At 55.2% G+C, this 17,443-nt stretch overlaps 3 protein-coding genes across 7 annotated transcripts; 1 reads left to right on the top strand and 2 right to left on the bottom strand.

The window, feature by feature from the left end:
* Positions 1 to 8: 8 nt before the first annotated feature.
* On the top strand, positions 9 to 7,466 carry Matcap1 (microtubule associated tyrosine carboxypeptidase 1). 3 transcript variants are annotated; one of them, XM_087205362.1, is made up of 7 exons: positions 9 to 192; positions 2,445 to 3,069; positions 3,153 to 3,296; positions 3,579 to 3,711; positions 4,587 to 4,892; positions 4,989 to 5,086; positions 6,250 to 7,466. In XM_087205362.1, the coding sequence occupies exons 2-7, from the start codon at positions 2,500 to 2,502 to the stop codon at positions 6,337 to 6,339; spliced, it is 1,341 nt and encodes a 446-aa protein (XP_087061488.1). In that variant the 5' UTR covers positions 9 to 192; positions 2,445 to 2,499; the 3' UTR covers positions 6,340 to 7,466. The 3 variants fall into 3 exon arrangements, with proteins under 3 accessions (XP_087061488.1, XP_004843113.1, XP_004843114.1); XM_004843056.4 differs by having other exon boundaries at positions 10 to 192; positions 6,175 to 7,466; XM_004843057.3 differs by lacking the exon at positions 9 to 192 and adding an exon at positions 480 to 550 and having other exon boundaries at positions 6,175 to 7,466.
* Positions 7,467 to 7,862: 396 nt separating this feature from the next.
* Positions 7,863 to 12,088, bottom strand: Nol3 (nucleolar protein 3). 2 transcript variants are annotated; one of them, XM_013071575.3, is made up of 4 exons: positions 11,504 to 12,088; positions 8,619 to 8,921; positions 8,114 to 8,434; positions 7,863 to 8,013 (listed from the first exon to the last, which is right to left on the bottom strand). In XM_013071575.3, exons 2-4 carry the CDS (start codon positions 8,911 to 8,913, stop codon positions 8,006 to 8,008), a joined length of 624 nt encoding a protein of 207 aa, XP_012927029.1. In that variant the 5' UTR covers positions 8,914 to 8,921; positions 11,504 to 12,088; the 3' UTR covers positions 7,863 to 8,005. The 2 variants fall into 2 exon arrangements, with proteins under 2 accessions (XP_012927029.1, XP_087061590.1); XM_087205464.1 differs by lacking the exon at positions 11,504 to 12,088 and adding an exon at positions 11,010 to 11,453.
* Positions 12,089 to 12,216: 128 nt separating this feature from the next.
* Hsf4 (heat shock transcription factor 4) lies at positions 12,217 to 17,410 on the bottom strand. 2 transcript variants are annotated; one of them, XM_004843060.4, is made up of 13 exons: positions 16,876 to 17,410; positions 16,165 to 16,273; positions 15,947 to 16,074; positions 15,721 to 15,845; positions 15,401 to 15,476; positions 15,202 to 15,266; positions 14,611 to 14,713; positions 14,246 to 14,370; positions 13,896 to 14,123; positions 13,199 to 13,304; positions 13,036 to 13,101; positions 12,815 to 12,884; positions 12,217 to 12,522 (listed from the first exon to the last, which is right to left on the bottom strand). In XM_004843060.4, exons 1-13 carry the CDS (start codon positions 16,996 to 16,998, stop codon positions 12,371 to 12,373), a joined length of 1,476 nt encoding a protein of 491 aa, XP_004843117.1. In that variant the 5' UTR covers positions 16,999 to 17,410; the 3' UTR covers positions 12,217 to 12,370. The 2 variants fall into 2 exon arrangements, with proteins under 2 accessions (XP_004843117.1, XP_087061479.1); XM_087205353.1 differs by lacking the exon at positions 13,036 to 13,101.
* Between the last annotated feature and the right edge of the window lie 33 nt (positions 17,411 to 17,443).

Genomic DNA, 17,443 nt, shown 5'->3' on the forward strand with positions numbered 1-17,443 from the left:
GCCCTTACTGGCCCAGCCTACGGTGGTCTTCGTTGCGCACCGCAGCTGAGACTGACGTGAATCCGCGCGCCTTCTTGTGAGCGTGCGCGCACCCGAGTGTGTGCGACTTCTGCGTCTGCTCTCGAGGGCTAGGTGGAGGGCGACTGGCTTTGCGAAACGGGGACCGCAGGCGGCAAGAAGAGAAGAGAACAGGTTGGGGCGCGGCACGCGGACCTAATTCCTCACTCTTATTGCAAAAGCCTAGACAAGGCGCGCGACTCGACCCTTCTTGATCTGCTAGAAACCCCTTATTCCATTGTCTTCTGGCCCCGCCCTACATTGGGCGCGCTCTTTGCTATCCTTCGCCGCTTATTGGCTGCAGGTCACGCCCTTCGTGGATCTCTCAGTCCCCATTGGCTCTTCACCCACCTTAACCTCTCCCAGGGGTTTCTTATTGGTGCAGGCCACACCCTCTTATTTGTCACCAGACCCCGCCCTCTGTAGTCGAGGCTCCTCCCCCACCCAGCGTTCATTCATTCTGCATCTATTGCTGGGTGCTTGGGATATGAGGGTGAGTCAAACCCGTCACTGCCCTGGAGGATGGTGGGGGGACACGGATTTAAGCTCCAACGGTGATAACCTAGGGCAGTAAAAAAAAAAAAAATCGAGGAACTGGGACCCTTTAGAGGCCTTTAGACGCCCGGGAAGCATCCCGGAGTAGGTGAGACCTAAACTCAGCCCTGAGAAATGGTTAAGTGTTTGCTCCAGGGAGACAGTTCGAGGGCATTCTTGGCGGAAGGAGCAGAGATGTGAAAGAAACAAGTGTATTTTGGTAATTGAGAGGAGGTCGGTCAAATGAAAGAAGGGGAAATGGAAGGGCCTGGCCCAGGTAGCAACTTGGAGACAAACGAGGAGTCCAGGAAAGTGTACAGTTAGTTGAAGGGAATGAGACTTGAGACTTGAAATCTTTTTCAAGCAGCTGGTCACTAGGCAAGGTAGAGGCAAGAGGGAAGATGGGGCCTAGGTGAGGAAACAGGGTGCAGGGTAGGAAAGATTCTAGATCTGAGAAGAAAGGCTCTTGAGTTCATTTATTGAGCAGCTGCTTTGACTCAAGTACTATCCTGGGTTCTAGGGACACAACTGTGAACATTGGAAAGGAGAAAACAAATAACAATCAAATATACCATATGAACATAAAGGTTACTGCAGTATATTTCAGGTAATGATAACTGCTACAGAGAACAATAATTCCAGGGGTGGGGGTTGTTGTGGAGAAGGGACAGGTGGTTGATTGTTTTATAGAGGTATGCTAGAGTGGCTTTTCTAGTAACATGGTATTTGTGCAGAAATTTGAGGACAGTGACCCATGTCATTATATGAGGGGAAAACTTTCTAGATAATATATTCAGTTTGAGATACCTCTTAAAGGATCTCAAGAAGATCATAAAGTTTTGTTTTTTAAGATGGAGAAATAACAGCATGTATACATGCTGATGAAAAGAATACAGTGGAGAGAAAGAGGTTGATGATGTAGGAGAAAGGAGAAATTGAGTTCCTAAGCAAGTAAGGGAGCTTTGAACCTGAGGCCACCAGTCATTCTTTAGGTAGAGAATGAATTGGACTGAGTTCTGGCACACAGCAGGTGTAAGTGCCCTGACACTGGGAAGATGCCTCAAACAAGGGACAGGCCAGAAATTAGCTTGGCTTTGCTAGTTTCCCTCTCCTTTCCAAAAGCAGATTCTAACTTGGATTTGAACAGATGGCCCAGAAGAGAGAGGGCATTTCAGGTGGGAGGTGGTGTAAGCAAGAAGCACACAGTTCAAACTGACTGAGGCCAGATGGGCAGTGGGATGTAGGTAGAGGCAGATGGGAGGGGTGGTGTAGGACTGAGAAGATGCCACATGTAGAAGGCAGCCCCTAGAGACCCCTCACCTATGGTCTAGACAGCCGGCTGAGGCTGCACTCTGCCAGTTCTCACATTGGGTAAGTGCTGAGCACAGAGGTTAGAACCATGAGTAGGGCCTCAGTCCTCTAGAGCTCACAAACTGAGGGCATTCCAGTAAGCATCATCTAGGTAGAAGTATAAAATTCGCCCTCTTGCTGGGCATGGTGGCTAAATACCTGTAATCCCAACACTTGGAAGGCTGAGGCAGAAGGATTGCTGTGACTTCAAGGCCAACCGGGGCTACATAATGAGTTCATGGCCATCCCGAACTAAAAAAAGCAAGACTCTATCTCAAAAAAAGCCAAAGCCAAACCAAACCAAACAAAAAAATTCTTCCTTTTCTTTGCTCAGCCCAGGCTACTTGACTGAGGCTGCTGGAGGGAATGGATTGTGGTAGAAGTGGGGGACAGCAGACCCTTAGCCTCCAAGTGTCCAAAAGGGTTCACATGGAGCATAGAACTTGCTTTTCCTCTGACCACCCCACTCATGCTGGTCTTCACGTGCCCTTCTGTGTCCTCAGAGGTCGACAGTGTGGGGATTTGGAGCAACCAGCTGGATGTGACCTCCAGGACAGAATGGTGCTGGACTCAGGAGCTCAGGTGTATGAGCAGGCACCTCCCAGCCCATCTGCCAGTCCCCTGTCCCTGCGCCATAGGCTGAAGTCATCCAACCGAGATGGGCCACCCCTGTACCCCTGGCCTCGATCCCTGGCTGTGCCCCTGGCTCTGGCTGTCCCTTCAGTGCTGCAGCCCCAGCCTGAGCAGCAGCCCTTTTCAAAGCTGCACTTGGGCCACCGTGGCCATATGCGTCGCAGTGAGAGCACTTACTCTGTAAATAGCACTGGTCAGCGGGGGCGTGGCACACAGGGTCATGCCCCACCTGGACAGGGACGGGACCCAGGTGGTGGCACCTTGCGATCTGCAGCTTCCCTGCCCCACATTGCTAAGACTCGAAAGAATGTAGGCAATGGTATTGGCAAGAGCCCCTGTATGTTGGTGGCCCTGAGGCCAACCAACATGGACCGTGAACGGGACAAGTTCTTCCAGTCCCATTATACCTACAATCCACAGTTTGAGTACCAGGAGCCCATGCCTACAACTGTGCTGAAGAAGTACTGTGAGGCCTCTGGACAGTTCATCCCTCAGGTGAGTCCAGCCTGCCCACCTCACCCTGGCCCTGACCACCCAAGGGACCCAGGCTGACCCAGCTACTATGGCCCTGTGTACAGGCAGTTGGCATCATTGAGGCTGTCCTGGAGAAATTTGGCACCTACGAACGCTTTGAGGCTGCTACCGGGGGCCAGCTGCTGACCAAGTGCCAGATTTGGTCCACTGTGCGAAAATACATGCAGAAGGAGGGCTGCGTTGGGGAGGTGAGCTCGCCCTGCCTGCAAGGCCCCTCCTCTGCTATGTCCTAAATCAGGTTTTGTATCAGGTGGGCCCAGGCTCAGCTCTACACCTGGCTAGGTGGTGACTCTAAACAGATCTTGACCCCTGCCCTTGCCCCAGAAAGGTGGGAGCTGGCTCTGAGCAGGGGTGGTGAAGGGTTGGTGTGCTAGCCAGTGTCCAGCCTGGCAACCTTGTGGCATGGGTGGGCCTGCCTGCAAACTGGCCCCAGGGCTGCTAGCCATGGCTTAGGATACTGCCACCTGCAGATTGTGGTGCAGCTGAGTGAGGACCTGCTGTCCCAGGCAGTAATGATGGTGGAAAACAGCCGACCCACACTGGCCATCAACTTGACGGGAGCCCGCCAGTACTGGCTGGAGGGCATGCTTCGGCATGAAATAGGTCAGGCTGGGGGTGTGGTTGGGGGTGGGAAGGGATGAGAGGGGGCTGAATGCTGGGGGTGGGGAGGTGGTGGCCCCAGTAACCCCTTCCTTTGTTTTTCCCCCTTCCCTCTGGAGGACTGGCCCTTTCCCTACCTGAGCAGCTACCTCCTCCCTCCTGCTCACTGAGGTAGGCCAGAACATGCCTGCCCACTCTGGGCTCACTTTCATTTCTTGATCCTTTTGGGGGTATCTCTTTCTCCCTCCAATTCCTCTCTGATTTCCTTGACAGTGAGGGCAAGGCTGCTGAACCATGGCAGGCCAGAGGGAGAATCCCACCAGCCAGAGGGAGAATCTAATGCGGGTGGGAGGCCAGATCCTAGTAATGGAATTGCTTGTGGGCTTATAGAGCCCAGTCTAGGAGAGGAGACATGCCAGCTGGAAAGGAGGGCAGAGGACACTAATCACTATTCTTTTCTGTCTCCTTACTCATCAAGAATCTTGCTGCTCTGGGCGAGAAGTGGTTTTCCTGGGGGCATCAACATGACTGTCCAAATGACTGATATGGGCACTTGTCAGTGGGGGTGTGGGGACCAGGTGGTGTGTTCCTTGAGTGTCTCTAGGAGGGCTGGGGTGATATGAATTGGGAGAGATGAAGAGTGTATAGCTCTGGGCAGATTGGGGAGGATTCATGCAGGTAAGCCTATGGGTCCTTGAATGTGGGTTCACCTGAGGAGGGTCTCCATGGCGCCTGGGTTTAGGTGAGTATGCGTTTGTCTGGGGCTGGGGAAAATTTGTGTAAGAGTGTGATTTGGGGAGCACGAGGATATGAATTGCTACTAGAGGTCTGCCTGGTATGTCCTCCAGATGTCCCTCCTCCGCTTGCCTTCCCTGCAGGCACCCACTACCTGCGTGGCGTGAATAACGCGCAGCAGCCTTGGCACAGCGCCGAGGGCCGGCTGCAGTATGGACTTCGGCCAGCCAACCCCACCGAGGAGGGCCTGGCCAGCCTGCACAGCGTGCTTTTCCGCAAGCAGCCTTTCCTGTGGCGTGCAGCCCTGCTCTACTACACCATTCATCGTGCCGCACACATGTCCTTCTGCCAGCTCTTCCAAGACCTGGCCCGCTACGTGCAGGACGCCAACGTGCGCTGGGAGTACTGCGTGCGCGCCAAGCGTGGCCAGATGGACACTTCCAAGCCAGGTGGGCGCCACACAGGGGAGGGACCTGAGCTGGGTGGGGCAAGGGGCAGGGCCATGGGGCAAGGTCTCACCGCCTTCTGGGCCTTCTCACTCACAGGCTGTTTCAGCAAGGACCAGGTGTACCTGGACGGCATCGTGCGCATTCTGCGACACCGCCAGACCATCGATTTCCCACTGCTGACCTCCCTGGGCAAGGTGAGGGGCTGTGAGCCTTTGGAGGCCCCAGCCAGCTAGTGCTGACTGGTAGGGGGGACATGGATGGAGGTTAGCAAGGTTGATGAAATGACAGTCTGGCACCTGAGAGTAGGTGCTTGACCTAGCCTGTGGGTGTGTAGATGTTGCATTTCAAAGGTCACGGAAGCAGTCAAGAAGGCCTGCAGAAGGACACTGGAGAAATGCCCAGGGACCAAGTCCCTCATGCTGGGCATTTGTGCAAGGCTGAGGAAAGTAGACATCATCTGAAACAGTGGGAAGGCAGAGGCACTTTAAGCAAAGGTGTGGCACAGATGTTTGCTTTAGAAGGCTCCCTCAGATGTCATATGGGAGGTGGTTTGGAAGTAGAGGCCCAGGGAAGGAAGTGCGGGAGCAAGAGGAGGAGGCCCTCCCATCACTCTTACAGCATTGATAGTGGTTTGGCCTGACTGGGCAACAGCCATGAGGTTGGAGAGGAGGAGGTAAACTAAAGAGATCCTCATGCCAGGCCTGGTGGCTCACACCTGTAACCCTAGTACTTGGGAGGCTGAGGCAGGAGGATCATTATGAACCTGAGGCCAGCATAATGGGCTACATAGTGAGTTCAAGGCCAGCCTGAGCTACCTAGCAAGACCCTGTATCAAAAAAAAAAAAATCTTCAGAGAGTGGAATCCCTTTATCTTATCAGTCACCGTGACTGAGTGGGAGGGAGGGAGAGTCCAGAGACCCTCCCTGGAACCTGACCTGGGTAACTGAAGAGGTGGAGCTGGCATAAGCTGGCATAAGCTGGCATCCGGAGGTTGCATGTTGGATATGAGGGGGTGCCTGGAAGATATCCAGGAACTGGTTGGATACCCATGACTGGAGGCAAAGGGATTGACTGGGCTAGCAAGGACTGAGGCTGTAGAGAAGGTGATGAAAGAGCAAAGACCCAGGACTAAGCCTAGAGCTATATAACATGGGTGTGCATTAGGAAGGGAGAAAGAAGAATCCCAGAAACAAATGGCCATGAGCCATCAGCAGAGCTAGGACCAGCTGCCTGAAAGCCAGTGGGCTCTGCCTAGCCCTGAGGCTTGGCTTCCTCTCTTCAGGTCTCCTATGAGGATGTGGATCATTTGAGGCCCTATGGGGTACTGGATAATACCCGCGTACCCCACTTCATGCAGGACTTGGAACGCTACCAGCAGCAACTGGAACACATCATGGCCACCAACCGTCTTGATGAAGCAGAGCTGGGCCGCCTGCTGCCTGACTGATGTTGGTTAACAGCTCTAGGCGGAAGCCCTAGACAGAGACCTCCAGATCGGTCCCCAGAACATGAAGCTGTCTGCTCTGTGCTGCTACAGCCTAGGTGTTTCTTGGGGGGCATGGGAGGCCAGGAACATCCTAGAAGGACAAGCAGCAATATCAGAAGGTTTTTGTCCCTTGCTAGTGCTCTTCAGGCCTATGGACTAGCAGCAGCATGTCAGGCAAACTGTTGAACAGAGGGGAGGCCTGAGAATAAGAGGGGAGATGAGCATTGATGGGATTTTGGGGTGGTTCGGGAGTAGGAACTTGTTCTTGCATGAGATGGCTTTGGGTATTCAGTACTCCAGTCTCTCCCTTCTCCCACCTGGCCCCTTGGTGCTCCTTCAGCATTCATGCTGTCTACCTCTCACTGGGTCCTGGTGGCGGTCAGGATCCCTTCTCTGGGGTGATTGCTTGAACTTGAGGTCCTAGCTTTCACACAGACTCAAAGGGTAGGGGTCCAGGTAGTAGAGATCCAGCTGGGCTGGGGTTTACTTTCCAGTATTTTGCCTTTCTCACTGGTCATGTATTTACTACATACTTATCTGTTCTACTTCATGGGGCTGGGAGGCAGCAGCTCCTGAAGGTTAAGCAGAGGTACAGGACACTCCTAGAAAATACCAATTGTTCCTAGCCCTACTCTCATTACACACACACACATGCACACACACAGCTTCAGGACTTGTGAGTCCAGCCCAAGAGCTTACCTGTGCCCTGCCCCCACTCTTCCACTGGCCTCTACTGTTTCTGTCTTTGTCCAGACCCTCACAGCTGGGCTGTTGTGCAGGTTGGCTTAGCCTGGGAGTGGTCATGATCAAGCCTGAAGGGCAGGCCCTATGGCTTGTTGTCCCCAGTCCTGACCCCTTCCTGGACCAGGAGAGGTACAGACCTGATTGTTGCTTCTAGTTTCACTTCAGACTTCCCTTCCTGGGCCTTAATTTTCCCATCTGTAAGACTCAGAAAAGCAGCAGGAAAGTTCTTACTCATTTAGTCAATGTGTATGTATACTGCGCCTTGTGTGTACCAGTTTTTGTTCAGAACCCTTCCTGAGCTTCCAGTTCAGAGGGAAGCCAAACAATTAAAAGAGCAGTCACAATGATGTGTGTAGCCTCTGTCTACTCAAGCTCTCTCCCAATTTCCTTCTTTTTATCTAACTTCTCAAGACTGTGAGCGCTAAGCCTTCCCTAAGTGACAGAAGGTCCCCCTTTCCTCACTACCTCAAGCCCACAGCTTGGGCCCAATGTTTACATAGGCCCCCAAATGGCTCTTGAGAGAAAATAGTGGTGGAGCAAGACCCATGGGTCAGGTCCTTTTCTCTCTAGGGGTGTGGGTCTGGGATCCCTGGGGTGCAGCTTGGACTACTGAGCACAGGAAGGACCTGTGAACTGGGCAGTACAGTTTGCTGGGGCACAGGGCTGTCCAGGTCACTAGAACTCAGAAACATGCACCCACCCTCAGTTCCTGGGCAAACAGCCAGAATCGTGGAGAGAGATCGGGTCCAGTCCGACACTGTGGAGTTTATTCACTTCCCACAGGCCAGATGGAGCCTTGAGGCATCAAATGCAGCTCCAGCAGGTTCCCAGGTCCTGTCTGGATTGGGCTTGAGCTGGGGACGACAGGTCAGCCCTCAGGCCTTCAGGAATCTAGAGGTGAAGGAAACAGTGGTCAAGGTGGGTAGGGTCTGCCCCCACTTCACAAGCCACATCCTCCACCTTTCCGCTAAAGGTTTGGACGGCCCCACACCTTCAGACTCATCCCCCTCTTGGAAGTCCAGCTCAGGCTCCGGCTCTGGCTCTGGTTCCAGTTCAGTCTCTGGCTCTGGCTCTGGCTCTGGTTCCGGATCCATCTCAGCTTCCTGTTCTGGCTCAGCTCCTTCAAAGGCCTCAGCTTCTAGATCTGGCTCTTCTGGAGCCTCTGGTTGCACCACTTCGGAGCTTTCTGGACCCCTAGATTTCTCCGGATCCTCTGAAGCTCTGGGCAACCCGGGATATGCGTTCTCGGAACTGGGTGTCTCAGGCGTCCCGTGGCCTGGGCACGGAGGATCATAGCTGCGGTCCCGGTAGCCTGGGGTGGAGGTAGCAGTGTCTCAGGCTTAGTTTACCCTTCTGGCTCAATTTACTCTCCACCGTTACCTGCATGCACTAAGCTACTTCTTAGGGAGATAGACAACTCCGCCCTCTGCTTAGCCTTTGCTCCACCCCAGGCCACGCCCCAGATCGGGACGAGGCCACACCCCACGCCCACTCACCTGGGCCCACGTGCTGCCAGTCCCAGGCAGGGTCCGGCGCACGCATGGTTTGTTGGGCACAGCGCAGCAGCTCCTGACAGGCAGCCTCGCCCTTGCTCTGCACCAGCAGCAGCAGGCGGCGCACCCTGCGTTCGGCGTCAGGCAGTGCATCCAACGCCTCATACTCGGGCCCGTTGAGCACGCCCCGCGCCACCAGCGCATCCAGTAATAGCCCAGAGTCCGCCTGCAGCATCTCTACTAGGCGTTTCCGCTCACGGTCGATAGTCTCCGATGGCCGCTCTTGCACATTACCCATTGTCTGGACTGCACCAGGGAGGAGCAGAGAGGTAGTGAGGGGCTGGGCTAGCAACCCCTGGCTTCTCTCCCAGGGTCCCAGTGAACAGCTGTGCTGTGGCCTAAATTCACCTCGACCTCAGCGGCCAGACAGCTCTGAAGTACAGGACCTGGAGGCTGCCGCAAAGAACTCGTTGTCCTCTTGCCTTCCTGGCCGCTTCTGTCCTGCCTCCTCCTTCCCTCTCTAAATGTCAGCTACTGGCTCTCTCCAGCCTGGACCTCCCTCTGAGTTCTAGCTGCCTACAGGCTCTGTGACCATTTCAGACCTAGTTTATCCAAACTAAGCTCTTTCCCATCTCAACAAGCAGAAAAACCTAGGATTGACTCTAAGACTGTAGCTTATAGTGGTCCTTCTTTGCTGGCTGAATATTTCTCTCCCCAACCTGACTGTGTACTTACCCTAGTCTAACCTTTTACTTCCTGCTGGGTCCCTGAAGAATGCTGGATCAAGGCATCCTGCCTCCATAATCTCCAGTCCCCTCTGCACCCCGAGTACAAACAGCTAAGATCCTCCCCTTGCTTCTGCTCACTACTGTCACCACATTGCAACCCCAGTGTGGTTCCATGGGCCTTCCTGGTTCCCCAGATACCTTAATCCTCCAAAGTCCTACTTTTGACTAAGATCTGACATCACCTCAGATCTGTCTTCTTGCTGGCCTGGGAATGACTCATGCTTGATCTTGAAAACATAGGATCCAGTTTATGAAAGCTACCACTGAATGCTTGTTAAACTTTTACTTTTTTCTCCATGGAGCTTCATTTTGAAAGAATGTCTCTACCAACTAATAGGAACTAGGTAGAAATCAATCTGTTTTATCCACTTATTACCAGCCAAGAACTACAGCCCATTCCCTTTGGTGACCTGACCCAGCCAGAACAGCCCTTGACATTAAGAGTCAAAGAGGTCAGGGCCCCGACTACTCCCTTCTCTGCCCATTCACCCTATCTTGGCTTTGTTCATACAGGATCCTCCAGGTCTCCTCTTCCTTTTAGTGTCCTTTGTCTACCTCCTTTCCTCATCTATTTGGTCCTAGCCTCCCATGTCTCTCTCAGTATCCCCTACTGCAGTGATGGCAAACCTTCTAGAGTCTTCAGTGATAACAAATAGCCCGCTGTGGCACATGGGCCATATGCTCACCACTGCTGCCCTAGTGTTGGTCACTTCATACCCTGGCACCCCTCCAGTCCCTCATATTCAAGTGTCAGCCCAATCCTTCCTTTTCAACACAAAGCAGAGACCAGAGACCCCTGTTCTTCTATCTCCTTTATGTCCCATCTATGACAGTTCTTCTCAGAGAATCTCCATTAACTCCTGCCTCTCAGTACCACCATCATCTCCTCATCTCCTGTCATGGAGAGGTACCTCCATAACTCATGGAACTGTCAACTCACTCCCATTCTCACTTCCCTTCAGTGTAGTGATTTTGGCAACTCTTTGGAAGTCAGATTTATTGTCGCCGTTTTATAGACCAGACAAGCTCAAAGAGACCAAGTAAAGCCTGAACTATAAGGAGGTCTCCAGGACTGGGGATTTAGCTCAGTGACACCACACCTGCCTCATAAGTACAAGGTCCTGAGTTCGATCTTCAGTACCAACAACAACAAAAAATGGGGCCAGGGATGTAGCTCAGTGGCACAGCACCTGCCTGGGAAGTGTGAGGTCCTTAGTTTGATCTTCTGCACCAAAAAAACAGGAGGTCTCCTGTCCAAAAGTGTCAGGCCTAACCACCCATCTCCAGCCCCCATGGCCCATCAGAGGAAATCCAAGCTATCTAGTCTGGCTACTCTTGCCACCTCCCACCACCCTGGACAGCCAGGATCTTCCTCACTGCCTTCTGCCCCTCAGTCTTGGGAGGACACCCTATGTCCCTGGCACTTTTGGACATTTGCTGATGCTCTTTCTCAGCCTGGAGCCCCTTTTCCTCCCTCCACATTGTGGACCTAGCCCCCAAGTCTCAAATGTTCCCTTGTTCACGCCCATGCCTGACTGTTCAAGGAGGGATGGCTTCTGTGCATCCCAGTGAACAGTATATGCCCCTCACTACTGCATGAACAGACCTTGCTGCACTGTGCACATGTGGACCTCTGCTCTCCACAGCCCAGGCTTTCAAAGACTTCCTATCACCGGCACAAGAAAAGAGGGAGTCAGCTCCTACTCTGTCCAGATGTGGAGAGGAAGGGGTCAGACTGAGTTGATTTCTCCTCATCCCTGCTTCTTGTTAGCCTCCGTTAGCCCAAGTCCTGCCCTTTTCTGTAAGGAGCAGAGAGCCGGGCTGAGTTGGGCATCACTTTGAGGTTCTCTTAGCTCTAAGGTAAACACGAAAGTTTTGTTGCGGCCCGTTTTTCAAGGGACAGGCCCAGATGCTGCCCAGAGCGCCCGGGCGAAGCAAGGGACCCGGTTCTGCCCCCATCCTTAGCTGGCTGCATGGGGTTATTGCGAGGGTCCTGGGAGCCGCGGGAGGCTCTGCGCATGCGCAACCCCAAGGGTACCCTGACCTCCCCTCCACCCAGTCCCAGAGCTTCAGTCTCGCGGAAAGGCGGGGCCCACAGACCTGTGAGCTCACTGCTGGTGGTGAGGCGTGAATTCTGCCCAATCTGTTTCCCTTCCCTCCCCCTCTGGGCAGAGTGGGGATCCCGGTTCAGGCAGCCTCCCTCACGGGTCGAACCTCGGCAGGGCGGGAGATGACAGTGCAAAAAGGGCCCAGCGGGGTGGGGATGGGTACAGCAACTGTGACAGGGGCGGGGCGGACAGGGCTGCCGGGAACTGAGAGGGAGGGGCGTTCTTCCAGGCGCCGGGAGTCCGGCGCCCAGGTCGCGCTAGCTGGGGACAGACACAGAGGTCGTTTCCTCGGGCCCCAACCTGAAGAGCACCCGACACGAGCCAGGGAGGGAACACTTCGACCTGCAGCCCCACGCGTCCTGCACCCACTGGGGCCTGCCAATTCCTAGGCAGTTTTCATTTGTCCTCTTGTCGACCCCTCCCCTCTTTCCTGTCACAGATGAGGTTCAGAGAAGGGGACTGGCTTATTCAGGGTTACAGAGAACATGCTTTTTGGAGCTGAATGTGACCTAGGAGCCCCACTGCAGTGGCCATGGACCGACGACCCTGGATTCAGGCAGGACAGCTAGCATCAGCTTCCCAAGCACCCCCACTCTCCAGAGAGTCTTGCTTTAAAGTCCTAGGATCCGAATGCTTCTACAAATGCAGAGTCATTCCCTCCCCATGACTCCTGTGGTCCCTGGTTGACAGAGAAAAGAGACCAGAAACAGAAAAAAATGCAATTTATGTGCGGAGTAAAGGAGAGAGGCTGGCAGTAGAGGGGGCTTCGGTCACCCCCCCAGGGGGCACCAGGAAGCCAAAATGGGTATGCTGTCACAGACTGGTTCCTCAGCCAGGGTGCTTCAGAGGTGTGTGGGTCTTAGGGGTTGGGACTGGCCCCTGGGCCCAGGTAGGAGCTCCGGCTTTCAGGGGTGCCGTAAAGGGCTAAAGCTCCTGGCACAGCAAGGGCTGGACCTCCCAAATCTGCCTGGACATCCAAAAGGAGTGGAGTCCCCAGTGTGGGGTCCTTTCCTAAGGAGGAGTGAGGCCATCATCAGAAGAGCATTTCTCCTTTTTTTCAAGGAGAGCCCAGAGTTTGACTTCTGCTCAGTCAAGAGGAGCCCTCATTCTTTTTTTTTTTTTTTTTTTTGATAGGAGCCCTCATTCTTAACCTCCCCCATCTCACTCAATGGTGAAGGGATGGGTGGCTTAGAAGTCTCTACAGGGCAGCCTGCATCCAGGGGATTTCCCTGCACAGCTCAAACTCCCCATCCCACCCAATCTTGGTAGCTCAGCCCAGGTCCCAAGTCTCCACCACCATTACCTGGACCTGGAGAATTCACCCCTTTGACTGCCAGCTCAGCCTCACCCCTCTCTGGAACCAAGGGCTGCACCTGCATGGGAGAACCCCAGGAAGCAGCTGGGGAGGAGCCCAGTAGCTGAAGAGAAAAGCTGAGGGTTCACTGGGGTCATCCTTAGACATGGCTTTAGCTCACTGAGATGCCAAGGACCAGAGAGTGTGGTCCTGCCCCACCCCCATCTTACCAAGGACAGCTCCATGTCCAAGTCCAAGAGGGACCATTCTCGTGCTTGGAGGCTGAAGCCCAGCACCTGGGAAAAGCTCTGGGTCAGCAATACCCTCCCTGACCTGCTGGGTCCCATGCCATGCCCCTGTCCCTGCCCCGCACCCCACCGAAGGGGTACTCACATCCATAGGCACTCCAGGCTCTAACCCCTCAGGGGGAGGACGAAGCAGCACTGGAGGCAGCTGAATTTCTGGGCTCTGGTGTCCTTGCTCCAGGTCCAGAGGCCCCCTGTACACAAAAAACTGTTGTCAGCCTGCAGTGCCCATCACCTCAAGGAACCTGGGGTGTATCAGGATTTACATCCCCATCCCCTGTAAAGGGGCACATGGAGAGTGCCTCTGCTTCCTACCTGGGACCTGAGGTCTTGGTGTTCTCCTCCCTCTGAGTGTAAATATCAGTGGGGGTTTTTTTGTTGTTATTTTGTTTCGTTTTGTTTTTTCCAGTACCAGGAATTGGATTCAGGACCTTCTACTTGCCAGGCAGGCGCAGCGCCACTGAGCTACATCCCTGGCCCAGTATCAGTGGTTTTTAAGCTATTGTGTGCATTATAATCACTCCAGTGAACTCATTTAAAATGCAGATTCCTGAGTCCTACCACAGAGGTGATGACTGGGAGTTTCCAATGTCCAGAGGATTCTGATGCAGGTGCTCCTAGGAGCACACTATGAGAAATCAGGTCAGTGTCATAGAGTCAAGTGTCCAAAGTCTCCCTCAACCACTAAGGGGCAGATAAGGCAGGGGGGCTTCTTGGGTTGTGAGTGCCCATCTATCTGTGAAAGTGACCTTCAGGGTTCACTATCAAGAAAGGGCTCTGCTCACCTGTCAGGTACCTCCCTGGGGCCCCTTGGTTCAGGCTGTTGGGCACTCCTGGGACCCTCAGGGCTGAAGCTCCCTTTCCCTTCCAGGATGGCCTGCACCACAGCCACAGGCAGTGGTGGGGGTGCTGTCACGCAGAAGTCACACTCATTTGGGGCCAGGGCCAGCCCGGCCTTGCCATCCCCTCCTGGACTGGCCGGCTCTTCTTTGAGTAGCACCAGGTCCTTCTCCCTGTACCAGAGAAACGCTTCAGCCAGACCCTGGGCACTGTCCTCTTCCCCTATCCCCACAGCCATCTGGGCTGCTAGGCCCTCCCCCAGGAGGTTCCCCAGGGCAGCCCATGCCCACCTTACCTCCTGCCACCACCAGAAGGAGAAGGCCTGGGCCCTTCAGGGGATGGAGAGTCTTCTGGGATATCAGAGATGATGGGCCCCCTGGTCCTGTGAGGGCTGAGGCTCAAGGTAGTCTCGGGGAGGGGCTGTAAGTAAAAAGGCTAGGCCCAGCCTTTGGCCTCTGGCCACAAGGAGAGCCAGAACCCAATGAACACCCACCTAAATCAGTTTAAAGGACAAGGTTTGAGAAGGGAGGCTAGTCCCTGCTGGGGAGCCTGGGTCTGGCAGTAGGAAGGCTGGCTTCCATCTTTTGGGGGAATGGAGAAAAGAAACAAGCTTCCCATAAACCCAACTGTGCCCTAGGGAAAGGGGAAGAAAAAACCTACCGACTGGATAAAGTAGGGGTCCTGCAGGAGGGCACCAGGAAGGGAGCAGGAGTTAAATTTGGCAGGTGTGGGACATAAGTTCCCTTCATCCAGCATCAGGGACCTGTGTGGATGAGCAGGGCTCAGGCTGGGGTGGGCAGATTCAGCCCCTATGCCCCTCAGCCTGCACTTCCCTCTCTCTCTCCCTCCCTCAGGCCCCAGCAGCCAAGTCAGCAGAGCTGAGGCCTGTTGCCAGCCATCAGTCACATGCTGGAATGGAAGGGGCTCCCCCCAGAGATGGGGGCCCTTTGGGGTAGGGAGGGGAGGGAAGAGAGGATGGTTTGGGCTTCAAACCCTCTGTTGTTAGGATGCTTTGGGGGAAGGGGAGGGACTGCTGGGGTGGGAATTTGGGGTAAGGTCCTGGAAGAAGAGGACCTGGGAGTAGAGGAAACAGATGGTGGAGCTGTGGGGTTGGGGGAAAGCCCTAGAGAGGGTCAGGGAAAGGAATAAGGGTTCCTGGTGAAGGAGGAGAAGGGGTTGCTGCTAGGAGTCCTGGGGCAGGGTCCTGGAGGTGGGAGTGTGGGTGTGAATATCCCTGGCTTCCTCACTCACAGCTTTCTCTTTGTTCCTGCACTGCTGGGCCCTGTCTGAAGTGGCCCAAAGAGACACTGGATCAGCTAGAGGGAAAGCAAAAGGTTAATTCATACTTAGGGCCCGCCGCCACCACAGCAAGGCATTTCCAGTGGGTTTGAGGACTGGGTGGAAGGGTCCCCAGGAGTGGGAGGAGCAATGAGATGGGGGAGAGACACACCTTGCCGATGATCTGGTGCTGCTGACCATGGCTCTGCCTCAGTGTCACCAACTCCTGCCATAAGATCTCATTCTGCCTGAGAGAAGGGATGGGAAGGTGCTGAGGTTTCTGAGGGTTTGCCCAGTTACCATCTCCATGGAATGGGGAGGGTTGGGTCCCGTGGGATAACCCCATGGTCATCCATCCTAGGGTTCCAAAGGGTCCAATTGTCTGGAAGGAGGTGCCAAGGCCCAAGAGAGGAAGGGGCTGCCCAGGAGCCCCTGGCAGGCAGTATCCTCTCAACCAGACCCCCCTCTACCCTGCCTTCCAGGCTCCCGCACTGCCTGAGCTCCCGTAGCCGCGCCTCGGTGTTGTCTTGCACTCCTCGCAAAGCCTGCACCTCGCCCAGCAGCCGCCCCAGGTCTTCGGGCCTCCAGCGACCGTCCTCGCAGCGTAGCGCGGGCACCTGTGGATGGAAGGCAGTAGTGGGACAGGGTCACTTAGAACACGGGGCAGCCAGTCCCAACGCCCCACTTGGGTTTACCAGTTTCAGGAGGCCGCCCTCACCTTGCGCCGCACTCGATCCAGTAGCTGCTCTCGGCCGCGAACGAAGCTTGGGTGCTGGAACTCGACATGGTCGTGCTCGGGCCTGAGTAGGCCACCCTGCTCGATGCTCACCACCTTCCGAAAACCATCTAGGGAGCAGAGCATGAGGCCTGAGGATGACCCTCCTCGGCACTAAGTCACCCACACCCGCTCCCTGCCCGGCAGCTCGAGGGACTCACACATGTTGAGTTGGCGCACAAAGCTTGCCATGTTGCTGTGCTTGAAATACTGGGGCAGAACTTCCTTGGCGAAGCGGCTCTGATCACTTACGAGGAAGCTGGTCCCGCTCTACCGAGAACGCCTCCACCCTCGTGCGGGTGGAGACCAGAGTCCATGAGCGTCGCCGGCCCCGCCACCAAGACACTGCTGTGGAGCGCGCCCGCGCGCACTCACTCTGGGGTTGAGCCTGCTGCTCTTTGGGGTATGTAACAAGGCCAGGGCAGGAGCAGCTGAGGCCGAGCCTATGGCCATCAGTAAGTCCCTATCCCTAACTCGACCCAGACTTGGTTCTCAGAAAGAAATAGAGGCCAACCCGGGGTCCGCCTCGGTCCACGATGTGAACCTGAGCCAGAGCTGCAATGTGACCCTGCCTTAGCTGGAGCCAGCCCTTACCTTCTTCTGGCCTGTTTTCCGACCTGTCAATGGGATAGGATGATAACTAAATGACCCAGGAGATCACTGGCACTCCAGGTCTCCCCAGGAGGCGCCTAAATCCTTCCTCAGCGCCAGAGGAAGTCGCCTTATCCTCATCTCACATACCCCCTCCAAGGCGAACTGCCTGTACACTGAAGGACCCACAGCTTAGACTTGGGGGTGGGGAGCTTGGGTGGGCGTGGGTGTTCACTGACTTGGAGGGACCCCGGGGAGTGTCGAGGGGCCCCAGCCCTCACCGGGCTCCAGCGGATCAGGTGGTCGGTGCCTGGGTCGCCCACCAGCGCCCATAGCTTGCCTAGGAAGGCAGGCACGGGGCTGGGGCCTGGCTCCGTGGGCAGCACGGCTGGCGCTTCCTGCATGGCGCAGTCTCGGCCAGGCTCAGCGCTCGGCCCGGCTGCTGTGAGCTTGTCCAAGCCCTGAAAGTGCTGCGTTTGCTGCCCGCCCCGCCCTACTCCGCCCCCAGGCGCTGGGTCAGGGGGGGTGGGGGAACCACGTGCGAGCCCGTGGGGGCGGGGCTCGGACAGCAGAGGGCCGAAGCACCAGCGGACCGAAAGGGCTGGCTGAATCGGATGTGTCCAGAGAGCTAGGGTGCCGAGGGAGACCTAGATTCGAGTCCCATCCTCAGTCTATTTCCTTCTGCATTCTTTGGGAGAAATCTTCGTATGCGATCTGCTGTGGACTTGCAAAGTGCTAGAAGGCGATGGCCAGCCATGGGCATAGTGAAGCCCAGGTTAGGGGCAGTCAGGATGGGTGGTGGGGAGCTGGCCCTCTCCTGCAGTCCCACCAAATGCTGGGGTGCAGAAT

The sequence above is a fragment of the Heterocephalus glaber genome, unplaced genomic scaffold (genome assembly GCF_053883595.1).
Source record: "Heterocephalus glaber isolate CG9 unplaced genomic scaffold, H.glaber_assembly_v1.0 deba00000071, whole genome shotgun sequence".
Lineage (NCBI taxonomy): Eukaryota > Metazoa > Chordata > Mammalia > Rodentia > Bathyergidae > Heterocephalus > Heterocephalus glaber.